Genomic DNA, 18,470 nt, shown 5'->3' with positions numbered 1-18,470 from the left:
GGTCTTCACCCCCCAGAATTACATTTTTTTGGCTTAATTTTGTATTTTTTCCATAAATGTTAATATTGTCAGCTCTCAGCCTTAATATGAATTAGAGTCAGGTAAAGTAGTATTTGACAGCATTTCGGTTGGGTTTTAATCCCCAATATGTAAATTATTGAGGTACAATAAATAACAGTAGAGGGTCTTAACCCCAATAGTTACACTTTTTAGGTTAATTTTGTAATTATCTCCATAATTATTGGCACTCTAGGATGGTAATATGTACTATAATAAGGCAAAAATAATATTTTATAGCTTTTTAAAAGGGTTTTTAATGCCCAATATGTACACCACTCTTGGAAAGTCACTACAAACACTAGAGGGTCTTAACCCCGATATTTACACTTTTTAGGTTAATTTCATAATGGTAATTGTATGAATATACATTTTTTTTCACTGACCACTGCACCAATGTGCTGCCACAAGTAAAATCATTGTAATAGAATAATACTTTATTAATTTAAAGAAATTACTTGCAACAGTACCACAAACCCAACAGAACACCAACACTAATAGTCATCAGTATGACCATATACATAGTATATAAGTTAGAAAAATTAAAACATGTGCACAGCATATAACTCGTAATTAATGTTAATTACTGTGAATTTAAAAGCCTGATTGCAGCTGTAAAGGACTTCCTGCTGCGTTCAGATCTGATATTAGATGCTAAACACACATTATCGAGGGTTGGGGTCCTTTTTGGAAACATTTAGAGCACGAAACACTTAACTCCCTGCATTCTGGTGAATTTTTATGCACCAATTTGCAGCTACTAGTAGTTTTTTTTTTGCAGCTTTTCGAAATAAAAGTCCCCTTTGGTTGGTTCTAAACACTGAGGGGAATATTTTGCATCTACTCCCATGTATCTTCACATTCTGGTCTGGCTGGTTTCACCTACTAAGCTGCAGAGGAACCAGCAGACTCACCTGAACACATCTGACACATCTGTCCAGCTGCTGCCCTCTGTCGCCCCCTGTAGGGCAGAAAACAAACCGCACAACACTGGAGCAGTTTCACTTTTCCTCCAGGGCTTGTAAAGGCTGACGATCTCTGAGAGCTGAGGACAAACCGAAACGCTTACAAGGTCAGTAAAGATCAGAGAAACGCGACAGAAATCAGAGGGATTCAGAGAAACAGCGACGAACTGCAGATCCGTCGATGAGCAGACAGTCAGTGGAGATGGGAGACATTTATTCACTTCCTCGACAGTTTGGCTTCAGTCTCGCTTCTGGCTGCTTGTTGTGACATAATGTGGAAGAAAGCACTGCAGGAAGCAACGAATATATAACAGAAAAGCTCTAAAATCTGCAGAATATACAAACAACGACATGTTTTGTTTGTGGAAAGCAGCAGGTTGTTGATGAAATGAAGTGGTTTTGTCACTGAGCTGCAAACAAGATTACAGTAAGAGAAGCAGGAAGAAAGTGAGGAAAGGGGAGGAACTTAATCTGTACACCTTATTTAACTTATCTGCACTTCATTTTCATTTGTTTATCTTCTATTTTATTGCACACTTGGTCTTTAACGTGCTTTTATTTTTCTCTTCTGGTCTTTTATAAACGTTTTTAACATTAAATATCTATCAAATATACAAGATTTGTATGTTGTCATGTAAAAACTCTTATTACACTTGGTTTGATTAAGATTGCTTTGACAACAGTACTTCCACATATTACAAGATTTTTGTTTACACACACACACACACACACACACACATATATATAATTAGTGGACACATTATAGAGCTATCAAATATTTTACTTGTCTTTTTCAGCTTTTTTCTTTCTTCTATGCAGTTTGTCTGCAGTTTATTTAATTTATTAATTTAGTTTTATTCTGCTGTATTTTACCTTATACATGTTTTTTTTTTGCATAATATTTTTACATGCTCTTATTCTTTTAATTTACTTTTAATCCTATAAAATCAGTACACACTATATTCAGCTTGTCTGCGCCATTTTTGGCTTATTTAATTAGATTAATTTTAGTCTGCTGTATTTTGCATTTTGTCTTATACATGTTTTATTTTATATTTTTGCATATATAATGTTTTACATGCTTTTATTTCTCTAATTTGGTGTTTTTCAGCTTTTAAAAAATGATTCTATAAAATCAGTGCACAATTCATCAGCTTCTGTTTTATATTTCTGTTATGGGGTGGGGGCGATGCAGAGAACCCAGACACAGAACACAGAAGCAGGGGGACAGGAGGAAAATAAGGACGGGCTTTATTAAACGAAACAAGAGCTACAACAACACAAAAGGGAAAACTGGACTGAGGGGGGAAAAACAAGACCAAACTTTCTACAAAAACTCACAATTAACAAAAGGGGTGGGGGGGGGGACCTACAAAAACTAATGCAGAACTAACTAAACTACCAGAAGAGGTACTCACAAGAATCAGGAGCTGAAACAAAGGGGAAAGACAGGCTCGGGAAATCCAGGAGCTGAACGGGAGACAAGACAGGGACAACGGGCTGGAGACACAAACGGGCTGATGGGAATCCAGGAGCAGAACTGAGTCCATGTGGGAAGTCCAGGATGGGAAAACTGAGTCTAAATGGGGATGTGCAGTCTGGAGGGAAGCAGGTGTGTGACTAGGTGTCTGTGGTCTGGCGGGGAATGAAACCATGAACCGGGCTTCTATTGCATGAGGTGATTGTGAACAGGTGAGCAGAGTGAACTAATGACTGCAGCTGAATCACATTGTTGCAATCAGACTGCAGGCTGGCAGGAGATGCAGGGAGAGAGAGCAGACAGATATATATATATATATATATATATATATATATATATATATATATATATATATATATATATATATATATATATATAAAAATAAAAAAAACATGTATGGGGCGCCCAGCTACCTGGGCGCCCCATACATGTTTTTATTTTTTAGCTTTTTAAATTATTATATAAAGTGCGTTTGCACTTCATTAAGTTTGTTTGCACTGATTTTGATTTATTTAATTAATACATTTTTAAAATATTAATTTATAATATTTAATTTTAGTCTATGTTGCATTTTTTTTTTATCTTAGACACATTTTATTTTATTTTTGTATATTTAATGTTTTACATGCTTTTATTCTTCTAATTTGGTCTTTTTCATTTTTAAAAAAATGATGTTTTAAAATCTGGGTGCGCTTTGTTCAGCTTGTTTGCATTATTTTTTATTTAAAAAAAAGTAATTAATTAAATTTGATTCTGCTGTAGTTTGTACTTTATCTTATGCATGTTTTTTTTTATCTGCTTTTAATTTTCAAATACACATTATTCAGCTTGTCCGTTTTTTAAAAAAATTTAATTCTGCTGTATTTTTCATTTTATCTTTTCTTTTTTTTAACCTGTAAAAAACATTGGACATCCTCTGTGTATGTAAGGTGCTGTATGAATTTTTATAAATATTTGACAAGGATTTACACTAAAACAATACGACAGAGTAAATATATCAATAGTTTGAACACTAAAATGATTTAATTGAAATTGTCAGTGCCTGTTCTTGTCTTAAATAATCAGCTGCAGAGAGATTGGGGTGATTTTTCTAAAGAAATTTGAGGGTTTTTTTGCTCAGAATTTCAGTAAAATAGGGGTTTCTTATGACAGCAATGGAAATTTTTGTGCTGTGTTGATGTAGTTTCCTGGTAACCTCCAACAGAGGGTGTTAGATTATCAAAAATGTCTCCTCTCTTTCAGGGTGGGGTCTTTGAATGTCTGTCTGACACTAACATTAACAGCTTCACAAAGAGGCGTCCTGTTTATCACCATCACACTGATTTTCACCGTTTTCTGCCGAATCATGGCATTTTTGTGTTGCAGTCGCTCAGTTTGTGTGTTTCCTCCCAGCAGATGGCAGAGGCAGGCAGGACGGTGAGGGTGAGCGGTCTGCCCACGGACATCGAGGATGCGAGGCTGAAAGATAAACTCTTAATCCACTTTCTCAGAGAGAGAAACGGAGGCGGGGAGATCGATGCTGTCGTCATCGTCAAGGCAACGCCGGCCGCTGCCCTCATCACCTTCGAGGATGGAGGAGGTCAGTGGGGTCGGGTGTGTCCACGAATCTGCATTTAAAATGACGGGGAGGAGATTTTTTCTGAATAATTTATTGATTCTGTCACAGAAACATGCTGCTGTGAAAACTATATTATTAAACCGATTATAGTGACACCATACAAAACAATACAGCAGCAAGTACATCAAGATCTTTCATTTTAAAAACACCAATTTTTTTTTTTTTTAAATTAGTAATTTTCTGGATATTTTACAGAATGTTTCCCGCATTTTAGAAATACACAAAAATATAAATAAAATGTAAAATTATGTGTAAAAACCTGACAAGTCCTAAAATTAACAGTTTATTATCATCATTGTTATCATAAGTTTTAGTTTAACAACAATGTTTTTACATTTTTTTCACGGGTAAAGCTATTAAGTCCATTAATTTTTATAGGTATATGCTTTTTAACACTAAAAACCTGTGAAATGCACAAGATTTTAATGCAAAGTTACAAGCAAAGACTCATGCAAGTCTTGATATGATCCACAATTAACAGTAGATAATTGCAATTTAAATTAGTATTTTTTGACATTTTTCTCAGATTTTTATATAAAACTGTATAATAAAACTGAATATTGATTTAAAAATCTGTGTTAACACCTGATTATTTGTATCATAATATTATTCAACCAAATGCACGTGTAAATATCCTTCGATCATTTAATTACGTAGTTATTTTCTGCTATTTACCAAATATTTTTGGTGCCCGAGCTGCAGGAATATTACAGTTTCTTTACACCATGCAGTGATTTACATAGGATTAGTTTGGGTTTGCCCTGTGTCTGCTGTCACCAGTGATGTATTCTGAGCTGGAATGTAAGTAGCCAGCGGGAGAAATGCTTAGTCAGGATGCCTCACAGTCTGTGATTGATTTCCTCTGATGATTCCTCACACAGTGGCACAGAGCGTTATTCAGCACAGCTGGCACATTCTGGAAGTGGACGGGAAGAAATACAAACTCACTGCAACCGAGCATCGAGAAAGCTTGGACCCCGACCAGGTACATTTAACGACACTATCAGGCTATATGTCAACTGTAGGGCTGCATGACACTGGAAAAACTGCCATTGCAATATTTTCTTCTTCTGCAATATCTGAAAAGGTGAAAGAATTTTCACCAGATGAAAGAATGAAACTTTTTAACTTAAGTAAAAGCTGAAAAATTACTTTTGACTGTAAATTGTTTTTTTTAAGAAGTGTAAACCATTTGGGACCTTTCTCATATGGTTTAGCATTGCAAAATAGTTTTTTGCTTTGATAGGGTTGCACTCATCATACAGAGTTTTGTGCTGCTGATTTAAATGGTTAAACTAATTGTTGCCTCGTGTCGCGTGGCAAGAACTGCAAAACACTGCAGACGCTGCAGAGAACCTGTTTTTTGGTCAACATCATTCTTTCTCTAGCTAAAGTATCTCAATATAACTGACTAAAGCTGAATAATTATGGCCAAAGATGATAATTCTGATTATTTTGGTCAATTTTGGCATTAGGATTAGCCTATTTATCAGATTTATTCATTGATTTTAGGACCAAATATTTTTGTCGCGCTTTCACTTTTAAGTAAACTGAACTCTGCTTTTACTTCCATGTCATTATACATGCAAATAAACATCAAAGTTAGACCATAAAATAATCTTCCAGAGCATCTCCTAGAGGCTAAATATAAATATAGTCATATCCAAAACTCCTTACTTGCTCAACATCTCCTAATCTGCAAATGCTACAATTTACTAATATTCCCTAAACGCCTCACATGGGTGATCGATATCCATTAACTGTGCAGTGCTATAACTGATGTTGTATTTCTTTTTTGCAACCAATGTTTCTCTCCTTTTCCTCTCTCATTTTGCATGCTAATTAATGTTACTCAAACTCAAGTGCTTGTACTAAATGAGAGTAGACGATGCTACAAAGACAGTTGTGGCATGGTGTGTTTGAGTCCATTCGGCCACACACTGCACTTGGATTGGCATATTTGCAGCCCTCATCAACTGATATTAACCGTTTGTTGTCTCTCCTTTTCTGTCATCGCAGGTCATCTTAAGTTTATCAGCAACTGTTGACTACAGTAAGCTCCCAGGAGGAATCATGGCACTGACAAGCATCCGTAAGAGCCACCCTGACGTCCAGATAAACTACTCTGCCACTGAGGGCTGCTGTACACTGTGTGGCTCCTACGACAAAGTGCAGGCCGCCTTGGCACAATTGCTGGGAGGCCCAGAGTCAGCAGAAAGCCAAGATCAACCTGCCCTCAGTGGCAATTCTTCTCTTCAGACAGCACAAAAGCCTCAGGAGTCCGAAGATCAGAGCAGGAAACCCAATAAGCAACGAGAAAAACATCCCACTAACAGGCCCTCTGAAGAGTTCAGCTCAGGTTTAAACAGAGATCTCACACCTGGAGGTTACGACTGGGAGGATACCGGGCAGATAGACGGTGCAGCTATGCAGCTTCCTCCCACCTCAGAGGAGGATTTCTCACTTATCCTGGATGCAGACATGTTCCTGTATCTGCGGAAACACTGCCAGAAGGAATACCAGCAGATCCTGAGCCAGTATGGCGTTGAGGTGGTGGATATGACATATCAGGGTTTGTCCACTTTGTTTCTGCAGATCGCAACAGCAGACAGGGAAGGCGGTCGAGAGCAGGAACGCTTGAAGCTGGCGAAAAAGGCAATAAGTCGGCTTTACGAGGAGAACGAGACCAAGATCCGAAGAGCTCAACTCCCAAAGTCCATCCTGTCCCCCAGGGGAGGACTGCAAAGGGCATTGGAGAACTTAAGCATCAGACTTCCCAAGATTCTTCTGAATGAGGACGAACGAAATATTTACATTGTTGGGAGCAGCAGTGACGTGTCCGACGCCAAACACTTTCTTCTCCTGGACCACATTAAAGTGAGAGAAAAGAAAGAGGAGGATGTAGGCAGTCTGCTTAGATTTCCTTCGTATGATTCAGGTTCGTCAGCTTATGCAAGTGAGGAAAGAATCCCCTTCACGACTGTAGGATCTTTTGAAGATCCAATGCTGAGGTCAGAGGAAGATGAAAAAAGAGCTGAAGGTGCCAGAAGGTATAAACTAGCAGCACGGTTTAAGGATTCAGGTCTGGCTGCATTAGGCAGTCGACCAACAGACTTCACCTTGCGATCAAACCCATCTTCTATCAGACAAACACGTCCTGGACCGATGCTAGGACACGATGTTCTGTCAGAACCAGCAGAGATTTCTGGTGAAGCAGTCTCCAGAGCCCAAAACACCGGAGAGGACATTTTATTTAAGAGTGCTTTGCCTTCGTCTGCCTCTACACAGAGTAAAACCTCTTTGGATCTAATGGATGTTCGACCAAAAACTTCCCCTTTAAGTCCTTTATCTCCACCGGTTGGATCTGGATCTGGCTTGAAGCGAGCCAGTAGTTTCTCAGGAACGCCTCAGCAGAAAGCCCAACTGACGACTCAAAGGAGTCAAGATGATTCCAGCAAATCCACAGTCCGATCCAGGGGCAGGTCTTCTAGCTTTAGCACCCAAACCGGACGGGAAAAGATGGAAATCTGTAGCGCAGAGCTTACAGTCCCCTTGATAATGTGGCAGCACATAAAAGAAGCCTACAACACCCGGGTGGAGAACCTGACTTCTGATGTCCAGATGAAAGAAAGCCGCCCAGATGGAAGCAGGGATTTGACGATTACCTTACGAGGGGCAGATTCATCAATAGTGAAGTTGTGTCAGTTCGGTTTGCAGAAGCTAATTGACTCGGTTGGTTTGGACTTTTCTGTGCAGGAGCTTCGCCTGTCGGAGTTGGGAATCACCGACACAGCAGATGAAACCTTACAGGCTTGTTGCTCCGAAGTACAAAGCCGTTTCAAGAAGGTCACTATTAAGACATTGAAGAAGAGCTTATACCTTCTTGGTCCGAAACAGTTGTGTTCTCAGGTTGGTGCCACACTGAGGGAGGTGTTTTCTGGAGATTTGGCTCAAGCACCTGAACAGCACCACCTCTCCAGCCCATCCAGCTCCTCAAGTTCTTTACAAATGAATGAGGATCAAATCACCGGTCATTCTCAGGTGATGCTGGAGAACCAAACAGCTGAAGGGACTGGTAGTAGTAGGAGTCAGGAATGGAAAACGACTTATAGAAGCGATTTCGGTGAGAAAGAAGTTGTAAATGGATCTGCCAGTCAACCGCCAGTGAGGAAAGACTATGTCATTAAGGAGAAAGTGAAAATTACTGGTACAGTGGAGAATGATGGACAGAAAATGGAGTCATTCATCAATCACGCTGCAGCAGGAAACCATAAAGCTACGGAACGAGTGAATGGTGTCGGGTCGACGGCAACCTCTAGCGAGAAAGAACGAATCCAGATAGACGATGCAGGGCAAAGAAAAGAAACCGAGATCCAGAACGTTTGCATCTGTGTGTGCGGGCAGAATGGCACGTCCATGACGAGGACCAAATGTGGGGTCACCATGTGCCCAAAGTGCCTGGAGACGGTCCACACCAACTGCAGAGTTTGTCCAGAGCCAGAACAGGTACCTCGGGGCATCCAGGGCAAAATGATCAGATCCAAACTACAGATGAGTGTACCGGGTCACAAAAAGGGCGGTACTATCAAGATCACTTACCGCATTCCTGATGGTATCCAAGGGGTGAGTGGCTTCCTTTCAAACTTATTCTCACTGATAGCTGCTGTATCTGATAGAAGCCCTTTCACTTATTCAACTAGAAAGGCTTTTAAGCTTTCATCTCAGTATAGCCGATGGATGAAGCAAAAAAATGGCTGCTCAATTGCCATCTGTTTACTTGTTACTGCTTGCTAATTGTGGGTAAACATTGATGATTTTCTATTGCTTTAACTGCTTAAGCCGCCTCACAGAATGTAGTATGGCATGTCAAAGCTTTGAGTGATTGTAAAATATATAAATAATTACATTTAATACATATAATTTTACTTTATGTTGCAGTTGACTCCTCCTAGAAAGATCTAGGGTGCCACTTTTTAGTGCTACACAGCGAGTGATGCAGTCTGCTGTAAGAAATAAAACCCTAAAAACTCATCTCTGTGCAGCAAAGTTATCTATTTTGAAGTTTATTACCATGGAAATGGTCTCTGTGGGCCTGAAAAGTTCTTAGGTATGGCACATTAGCAAGCCAAGACTCACATGTATTGGGGCTGAATGGTGAAGCAAGCATGAAATCACTTATCAGGTGCGTATAATACAGTCCTGAGATACCTACCTAGAATTTATTTGATTGATGACCATTCATTCTGTCTGAGGAGGGATTTCAAGACTGCATTATAAGTACCTGATTAGTGATGACATGAACTACCTTCTCTATTTAGAGATGGATGTGGGGAAGTTAAGGAAGCCACCTTTAAACATAAGAATGAGTCCTTGACACACCTTATCAGGTACTTATAAACCTGAGATACCTACCTAGAAAGTTTGAGCACTATTCATTCTGTCTGAGGAGGCATCTCAAGACTGCATTATAAGTACGTGATAGGTGGTGTCATAATTCCCCTCTTTCTTCATTTCATCTGTGAGATGTTTACATTCTGGGCCGAAAAGACAGGTGGTTTGAGGTGGGAGTGAAGGAAGCCATTTATGTTTAACTAGAACTGCCATCAGGACAGAGTTGACAGCACCACCTATCGGGTAGTTTCACCACCATTTACACACCAATACTTGGGTCATTAATTTGGTTTTTGTCATGTGATTTGGGGATGACAGCATATATAATTGACTCCCCATTTGATGAAAGCTGAGGCATCTTCAAGAAGCAGTATGTGACATCCAGTTGTTTTCCATTGATGCTCTTAGGACTACCATGACCTGTATGACTTTGCTTTTAGTGTGTACATGGCAACATCCAAAGATTTTCTTCCCGACCGTCGTCTTTGCTTTCTATCCTCCCAGGAGGGTCACCCGTCTCCTGGGAAGCCTTTTAAAGGAGGCACATTTGAGGCCTACCTTCCTGACAGCGAGATGGTGAAGAAGCTGCTGCCCAGGCTGGAGAAAGCCTTCAGGCAGGGACTCACCTTCACCGTGACGAGCAAAGACGGCGAGGCCAAGGTCTCCTGGGACTGCATCCCCCACAAGACCAGCTTGCAGGGAGGCAAATCAGGGTGAGTGAGGCCAGAGAGGACGTCTGACAGGGCTGCAAAATTAAAGGTCACAAAGTCCATGGATGAGAGATGAAGTCTTCTTTTTGTTTCAGGAACGGATACCCAGATTCTACTTACCTGACGCGCTTGTCTGAGGTTTTGACGTCAAATGGGATTGAGGATCCAGCAGCCAAGTCTCAAGAATAAGAAGGAAAAGGCAGAGAAGGAATTTCAGTTTTGTTTTTTAAAATATATATATTTTAATCTTTACGTTTAAAGCAATTTGCACTGTCTTTGTATTTTGATTCTGATGTTGCATTTTGATTATGTATCCACATGGCAACTGACACCTCTTGCTGCTAAGGGGATATACTGTGGTTTTTAAACATTTTATAACCTTTTTTAGTATTTCTTCTTGTAAGAAAGTTGTTACAGTGACCAGTCATTAATGTGTGCTTTATTTCACACAGCATTCCTGAGCATTTTCTTAGTATTTCAACCAATTTTTTGTAAAAACTGCATTTTATTCTGTATATTGAGCACATTACAGTACAGATGATTTTTTTTACCGTCCTGTGTGGTTGCAATCATGATATAGTTTTTAAAAAATGTTTAAGATTTGTAGAAATCTCAGTTTCCAATGAGTACACAAATAAAAAAACACATTCCCTGTCTTTTTTTTTTTGTTATGCTTTTTTTATTAGTCCTGGAAAACATGTAAGGCATATGGTAACATTACACACTGAAGCGTTACAAGCTCTAAAGGCCATGTGGACAACATGGCACCACGCAGTAAACCCAGAGTCAAGCACAGAAGCAGCATCAATTCAAAGGGTTTAAAAAACAAAGTCGAGACGAGAAGAAGTGTGTTTTGCAACCAGGAAAACAAAAATTTAAAAAAAGGAACAACAGAAGGTAGGACAGAGGAAAGGAGATCTAGAAGTCAACCTGTTGGGTATGCCTTGTAGGAAATTACCAGCGGTGACTGAACTCTAAGTGGTGTGGTGGGATGGATGTGTTACTGAAGCATTCCCAGAGATTTGGTTAGGATTTCTCATGAGTAAACCAGCTGGCAGTGCCCATGCTGAAGGTGAGGACAGGTGGCAACGGGGGCAGCGGACTGGCATCTCCTCTTTCACACCAAACCACCACATGACGACTAAACTAACATGGAAAAAGACAGTGAGCTGTACATACACACATGCCTTATTTTCTAAACTGACTAAACATGCATTCTAGTACTGTACAATGACAAGCCCAGCCAGGTTGCACTTTCTTAGCATCTCTGCAATGCCGCTGCATTGCAACACCTTTAGAAAACGGCTGTGAACGAAACAGTAGCTGCAGGCAGATGTGGCTGTTTGGGTTCTCAGTGTGGACGAGCGAAACGTGGCGGCTCGGAAACTGGAAATGAAGCCGCTGACGGATCCTCTCCGTTTGACTCTGAATACTAAAGCTTACATCAAACATGGATGGCGTGACGGAAAACTGGTGTGACAGTTTGTGCAGTGAACTCAGTGAAACAATGACGAGTGTGTGTGTGTTAGTAAATGCAAAGTTAAGTGGTTTCTTACATGAGGAAAACTGCTGTTTGGAATGACCTGAGAAACCATAGAAAAGAACGAAATTCACCTCAGAGCTGAACGGTGGGCGCCTGTGAAGGACTTCAGCTACAAGCCAAGACAGACAGAAGCTATTGGAAATACTACACTCACTGTGTTTTTCTGAGCTAAAGCTATGAGTGTGAATCAAGTCCTATCAAATCTAAAACTGCAGAAAATTTGTGTATTTGTACTTTGAAACACTGTTTTGTCTCCAGTGCATCTCTGAGTTGCTAAGCACTCTTGCATAAGTGTCTGGAATGGCTGGGAAAGCGTTTCAAGATGATGGAAAAGCTCTCAGACGGCAGGTCGAAGCAGAAAGAGGGGTGGGCTTCAGTTCGAACCAGACATGAAACACCCGCCCTGCTGATTGAGTTCATCTCAAAGGCATCTTAGCGCTAAAGAGCCAAGAGGAGAATGTTGAAAGCATGAAAAAAAAGAATTCTAATCTGTTTTCCACATGCACATGGATGCATGCGATTTCAAATTCCAGATGTGATGTTTTATTTTATGTGGAGGGGAAGGGGCTGATATGGAGTTTTTGGCTCTGCAGATGCAGCTCTGGAGAAGAGGAACAATCCTTCAAGTTAACTGAGATCAGCTGTAAAGCGGAAATGTTGTGTCTGGAGCGGGTCGAGGCTGAGCTGCGATCAGCCAGTAAGCGGTGGTGGTGGTGGTGGTGGGGGGGTTTGTTCAGCTGTGTTACAGTATTGGCAGCCCTGCACAGCTGTGTGAAAACATCTGCTCCCTCGCTTGTCACAGGAACCATTTTGGAAACAAACTGAAAGAAACTGGAATCCATAGAGAGGAATACTGTGGAGCATTGGGGGGGAAATTTGCAGATTTTCTCGTGAACCTCTTTTGGTGGAGTCGTGAACGCACCGTGTCCGGTTCCTTTTCACTGTGACACTGATATTAAAAGTTGTAAACACCACAATGTGAGAGCTGGTAAAACACAGTGAAAAGGATAGAAGGGGGGGCCTCGGACTGAGGTAAGCTGTGCGAGGAGAGAGGCACAAAGCAGGCCTACACTGGAGCAAGACTGCAACCCAAATCCAAAAAAACGTACAAATTGTGTTCAACCTTTTTTGTTGTAAACTGCAGCAAAAAATTCTGTCAGCACCCGTGACCTTTTTTTTGGGATACAAATCTGACACGCTGTGACGACTTTTCGGAAAATGCATCCAAAAAAAACAGAATTTTTCTTCATATTTTTTTATGCACTGTTATAATAATATTCAAAGCATCGACAGAGGAATATACATTTGGCACACATGGTTCGGACCAACAGAAAGTCACATTTAAAAGGAGTGCAGGTTGGCAGGTCCCCACATATAGAGTATGAGCTTTGAACTTTAAACCCTTGGATAACGAAACGAACGAACAAACAAAAAAAATATAAAGGTAAATTAAAATAACAGTAAGTAAAACATCTTTTTTTTTTTTCTTTTTTTGTTGTAACTGAAGCGTTTTGTTTCTCACATGGCACTTGGAACAGAAGCACCGTCCACAGGTTCACAAAGGGAGCCCAGCAGATTAGAACGGAACACTAACCAGGAGGCTGACAGGACACAATCACTCCCCACAACCAGCGTGGCGCTCGCACTCCGGCCTCCACCGCCGCTTCCTCCACGTTTTACTTCCCGCAGCCGAGGATGCATGAATGCTTTGATTTTAGCTGCCACCCAGGAGGAGAAAGTTGGCCTGGGGGAGCTGGGGTTTTTTTTTTTTTGCTTTTTTTTTTTCATTTTTGTGCCACCTGTGCTTTCAGCTGTGAGTGGATGATGATGATGATGATGATGTAGCTGCAGAAGCTGGAAAATCAAAGCAGGTGGAGCTCGGAGTGCGACTGCCACGCTTGCAAGTGCATTAAGATCAGCGAGCAGAGTGCAAAATACTAATACCAACTTGTCCTCGTAAAACACAGGCCTCTTATCAGACAGGAGTGAGAAGGGAGCTACATAATACTGTAGCCGGAGTAGTGTAAAGGAGGGGGGGATATGTGGTGGGGGTTTGGTAGGAAGTTTGGGTGCTTTTAAAACCTGACATAGACCTGAGGACACACACGTCTTCACACACAATGGCACACCACACACAGCACATGAGGGGAGGCCACTCATGCTAACACAACGTTTTTTTTCTCCACTCTTTTTTTTCTCCATACATTTTTTCAGTTTTGTTGTTTTGTTTTTTTTTTTACAAAGTCACTAGTCACCATCTGAGTCTTGACACTGAGGCCGGACTCAGAGACGAACAGGCAGGTGGATAAACTAGATTCAGAGAGACCACCCAGGAGCATCTGTGCCGAAATACTGAGGATTCTGTCCATTAGGGGGAGCGGCGCGCTATTTTAGCCAGCGTACATTGTCAGGGATAAATCACAAATTACACATTCCTTTTTTAAAAAAGCGCTTCATCTTTGCTGCCCTTTTTTATCTTTAATTCATTGTACACCTGTTGCCGAATACGGGAAGGCAGAAAAAAAAGGGAGACTAAGGGAGAGGAGGGAGTCAGAGCAACAGTGCCATCTCTGACGCCTGTTGCTATGCCGACCATAGAGAGGGAAATGGAAAGACGAGGGAGACGGAGGAGGGGAAGTATGGACGCCGGCTTGAGCTGAATCCTCTTCTCTCTGGTCGCCTTGAAAGCATCGAGGAGGCAATAAAAAAGGAGAAAACTGGTTTCTTTACTGTCTCTTGGTGCTACAGTGCCCCTTTCATTCAGAGAATCGTGTGCATTTGTGGCTCGTTTGAACAGAAACTCTCTTAATTGGCACCGAGCGCCTCTTGCCAACAGTTGGTCAGCTAGAAAAAAAAATCTGTAGCTATGGAGAGAGGAAGCCGGGTGATGATTTTTCTATTCAACGCGGCGCTGAAAAGGCTCATTATGAGGGAAATAATTCATATTCAAGAAGCCGCCATGGCGACTTCACGATAAATTTTTGGGTGCTTAAGCCGATAAATTGCAAAGGCCTCAGATCATGATCAGAAAACCGTGATGCACATATCTCCTGTGGTGGTGGTGGTGGGGGGAGGGCTGGACGGCCAATCACAGGCCTCTCTGACTCATCCTTGCTGACATAACCGAGACGGCGAGGAAGAGTGTGGGTGGGTGTGGTTCTAGTTTATCTGCCTGCCTTTGCGCCCGTCAGTGGGTTCGGCCCGTGGGTGCGTGGGTGTGGGAGGTGTGTGTGTGTTTGGGTGTGTGTGTGTGTGTGTGTGTGTGTGTGTGTGTGTGTGTGTGTGTGTGTGTGTGTGTGTGTGTGGGTGAGGAAGGTGAGGAGGTTGAAGGGGGAGGTGGGGGGTGGGGACTCAGCACAGTGAGGGGGGGAAAGTGGAGGCGGCAGGTGGAAGTCAGAGCAGAACAGTTTAGCACAGTGGGAGTTGAAGGTGGCGGCGGAGGGGCACGAGGGGTCGAGGGCGGGGCCAGAGCGGGGGATTACCGTCACCGAGGTAACAGCAATTTGCTCCCCGCCTCCATAAACCCTCCAACATCAGGCCTGGACCCACAATCCTCCACGGCATTCTCCAAAAGGAATAAAGTCTCCGGCGATCTTCCTCCCACCTGAATCAGCTGATTTTTTTTTATCGACAGTAACTTTATTCCATGTAATGAAGCCATGCAAAGTTTGACCTTCATACTGTGAATATTTTCAGAGTTACAGGCCCTCAAAGTACAAATTTTGCACTTTTTAAGTTAATAGTTGCAAGAGATGCATGAAATTTTCACATTTGAGCTGTGTCAGTTTTAAATCCACTCCAGATGTTACAATCTAAACCCAAAATCTGTTTTTTGTTCAGGATGACTTTTACTAGAATCCGCTTTGACCAGATTCGCCAGAAAAACTTAAAAAAGGTGCATATTGGGTGAACTTTCAAGTGTGAAATCACCATATAACTTTGGGTTAGGTCTCAGTTTCATCTGCATTTTGTCACCAGGCTGATTTTCTGCTTCTGTTACAAACGTCACATCAACTGAGAAATTTTTGCTACAGACTCGTGTTTCTGACATTTTTCAAGGTGTGTCAGACCATTCTATGCTTTGAAAAATGACGTTAAAGTGTCCTAAGAGTCCATAACAAAGCAAGTTACTCCATGTGTCACTGTAAAGTCACAATCTTGTTTTGTTTTGCACACAGAACTAGCTTTGAGCATCAGCAAGCACTGGTGTTTTGTGATCATTCACCATTAAAAATCTTTGGGTAAGGTCTGATTTTCACCAGTATTTTGCTCAGTTTCTGCTTCTGTTACAAAGAAAAATTTCTGATTGCATGAAAAGATGCAACATCAGCTGAGAAATTTGAAATGAGTCATGAACAAAGTTTCTTTTACGATTTTGATAGGTGTGTCAGACCATTCTACACTTTGAAAAATGATGCAGAAGTATCCTAAGAGTCCGTAACAAAGCGAGTTATAGACTTTGGTGTGGTGGAAAACTTTTCTAAACTACAACTTTTGCACTAAAGCTTTAAAAAAGCTGCATTATTTTGAATTCTTAAGTCTTAAATTCTCTAAACTTGCATGTTTTCAAACTGGTTTGGAGCATTCAGAGCTGACAGTGTCTGGTTCTTTCTGGCCTGTCAGATTGTAAACAGTGGTGAAAATGTGTAATCTTCAGATTTGTAGGGAAATTTGGATCTTCTAAGGGATGACAAGTGATTTGGGTTTTCTTTTCACTGAGATAAATGCCAGTGGGGGTGGATGTGGTTGCATCTCGGCCAGAGGTGAAAGACTGACATGATCATTTCCTCATCCATCCCTCTAAACTCCCTCCCATCCTCGCCTCCCCCTCCACCCGCATCCATCCACATCGCCACCTCCATCCTCACCCCTCCTCACCCCTCCCGGTTACATCCTCCCTCGCTGCTGGTCTGCTCGACTCTCCATCCCTTCCCCCTCACTTCTCCTCCTTCTTGGCCTCCTCCTTCTTCTCCTCCTCCTTCTTCTCCTCCTTCTTGGGCTCCTCCTTCTTCTTGTCGTCCTTCTTCTCCTCCTTCTTGCCATCGTCCTTCTTCTTGTCCTCCTTCTTCTTGTCCTCCTTCTTCTTGTCCTCCTTCTTGTCCTCCTTCTTGGCCTCCTCCTTCTTCTCCTCCTCGGGCATTGGCTCCGTGGTGAGGATCACCTTGCCGATGTTGTTCCTCTCCTGCATCTTTCTCATGGCGTCGCCCACCTGGAGAACCAAAAAAGAAATGATTGAAAGCAAATATCTCAGTGTCAGATCTACCGCAGTCCGATCTTCGATTCTGATACGGCAGCCTGGAAACAAATCTTCCCCGGCTTGCTCTTCAAATATCACTTTAATATGCAGCATATGAGAAATTATATTTGTTTAGATGAGACTTTAATAATGTTTGAGGGGAAATGAGATTGTTGCAGCAGCGCACGGCAAATAAAAAGTGGTAACAGGGTGACAGAATAAATGGAGAGAATATAACATGCCACGAACAGACGTTTTCAATATTAAGTGCAAATATAATGAAATGTTTTTACAGGCGTGAATAGAATGCCCCCAATTCTGCTCAACAACACGTTGATTTATTTGTAAAGCATCATCATTTGCAATAAAATGCTGTGCAAGGACAGAAATGAGGCAGATTTCCTGGAAAGGTGATGCTGCTTCAAAAACCTGCGTTCACTATCTGGATTTTAAGATTAACTCTAATTTGAATTCTGCATAACAAAGTTGTTCTCTAGAGATGCTTAATGTTATTGGAAAGATTCTCCAATAAAGATTCATTGTAGGAGGCCACTGGGGCAGAACAATAAGGCAAAAAAAATAAAAAATCTTATTCTGATTATTGTGAGTCACGATTTTAGTGGGAATGGTAATTTTTCAATTTCTTGCCAGCTACAATTTCTTGCTAAAGGTAAAATGTTTCACTGTGAAGCATTACAAATGAGGTATTTAGGCTGATGTTGAAGCACATTAATGCTCTGCAAACGTACATAAAACATCAACCTGCAGATGTTCATGTGAAGCCGAAAACTTTAAAAAATTGCACAGACTGTCTACAGAGCAACCACCATGGGACATGTTGTTGTTTAGGGAAACTAAAGGAGGAAAACTTTCATTAAAAAGACATTTTGCACAAACTTGACAGAGCTGTATAATTCTAAATGCTAACACTTTAAGCCCAAACTTAAAAATTCATTGTTTTTCCCTCAGAATAAGCAGTGTGTATTTTATGCACCATTACTTAGAATGAAATTGCTTTCAAAAAGGATTTTGTCATTGGCCCATTTCAACAGGATTATAGTGACTAAAAAATAAATAAATAAAAAAAGTTGTGGTAATGTGCACTGTAAAAAAAATCCACAAAACAACCTGGAAAATGTGGCTGCAATGGTGCAATGGTAACATATTATACATATTATATACTGATATTGATATATGCAGTTGATTTAAATACAGCAAAAATTGTGTGTTTATGCATATTTACATTTTTTTACTGTTTTACAGCCAACACGCCTATCTTTTTATTTCAAATAGCCGCATATATCCGTAAAATAACCATTTTTCTGATTTTAATACATTAAAACATGTCATTTTATCATCAAAAATTGTGAAAGAACAAATTATCATTATGTGTAGCTCTGGCCTGTTTCTTCAAACATGTAAAAAAAAAATTCTGTGATTTTATTATTTATTTACTGTAATCTAACAAAA

The 18,470-nt window shown here is 40.9% G+C and overlaps 2 protein-coding genes across 3 annotated transcripts in view; one reads left to right on the top strand and one right to left on the bottom strand.

The window, feature by feature from the left end:
• The first annotated feature begins 1,032 nt into the window (after positions 1–1,032).
• si:busm1-163l24.3 (uncharacterized) lies at positions 1,033–10,877 on the top strand. Of its 2 annotated transcripts, none has more exons than XM_035947342.2 (6): positions 1,033–1,129; positions 3,898–4,081; positions 5,002–5,105; positions 6,140–8,743; positions 10,016–10,224; positions 10,317–10,877. In XM_035947342.2, exons 2-6 carry the CDS (start codon positions 3,898–3,900, stop codon positions 10,408–10,410), a joined length of 3,195 nt encoding a protein of 1,064 aa, XP_035803235.2. In that variant the 5' UTR covers positions 1,033–1,129; the 3' UTR covers positions 10,411–10,877. The 2 variants fall into 2 exon arrangements, with proteins under 2 accessions (XP_035803235.2, XP_023124222.2); XM_023268454.3 differs by having other exon boundaries at positions 1,053–1,129; positions 3,895–4,081.
• Positions 10,878–18,470, bottom strand: part of vat1 (vesicle amine transport 1) — a 51,593-nt gene continuing 44,000 nt past the window's right edge. The window contains exon 6 of the mRNA XM_023268449.3: positions 10,878–16,973. Within this exon, the coding sequence (XP_023124217.1) occupies positions 16,701–16,973 (273 nt within the window). The 3' untranslated portion in view covers positions 10,878–16,700. The remainder of the gene's footprint in view (positions 16,974–18,470) is intronic.

Source organism: Amphiprion ocellaris, chromosome 19, assembly GCF_022539595.1.
Source record: "Amphiprion ocellaris isolate individual 3 ecotype Okinawa chromosome 19, ASM2253959v1, whole genome shotgun sequence".
Lineage (NCBI taxonomy): Eukaryota > Metazoa > Chordata > Actinopteri > Pomacentridae > Amphiprion > Amphiprion ocellaris.
Note: the sequence above shows the minus strand (reverse complement) of the source record. Positions and strands in the feature narration are given on the sequence as shown.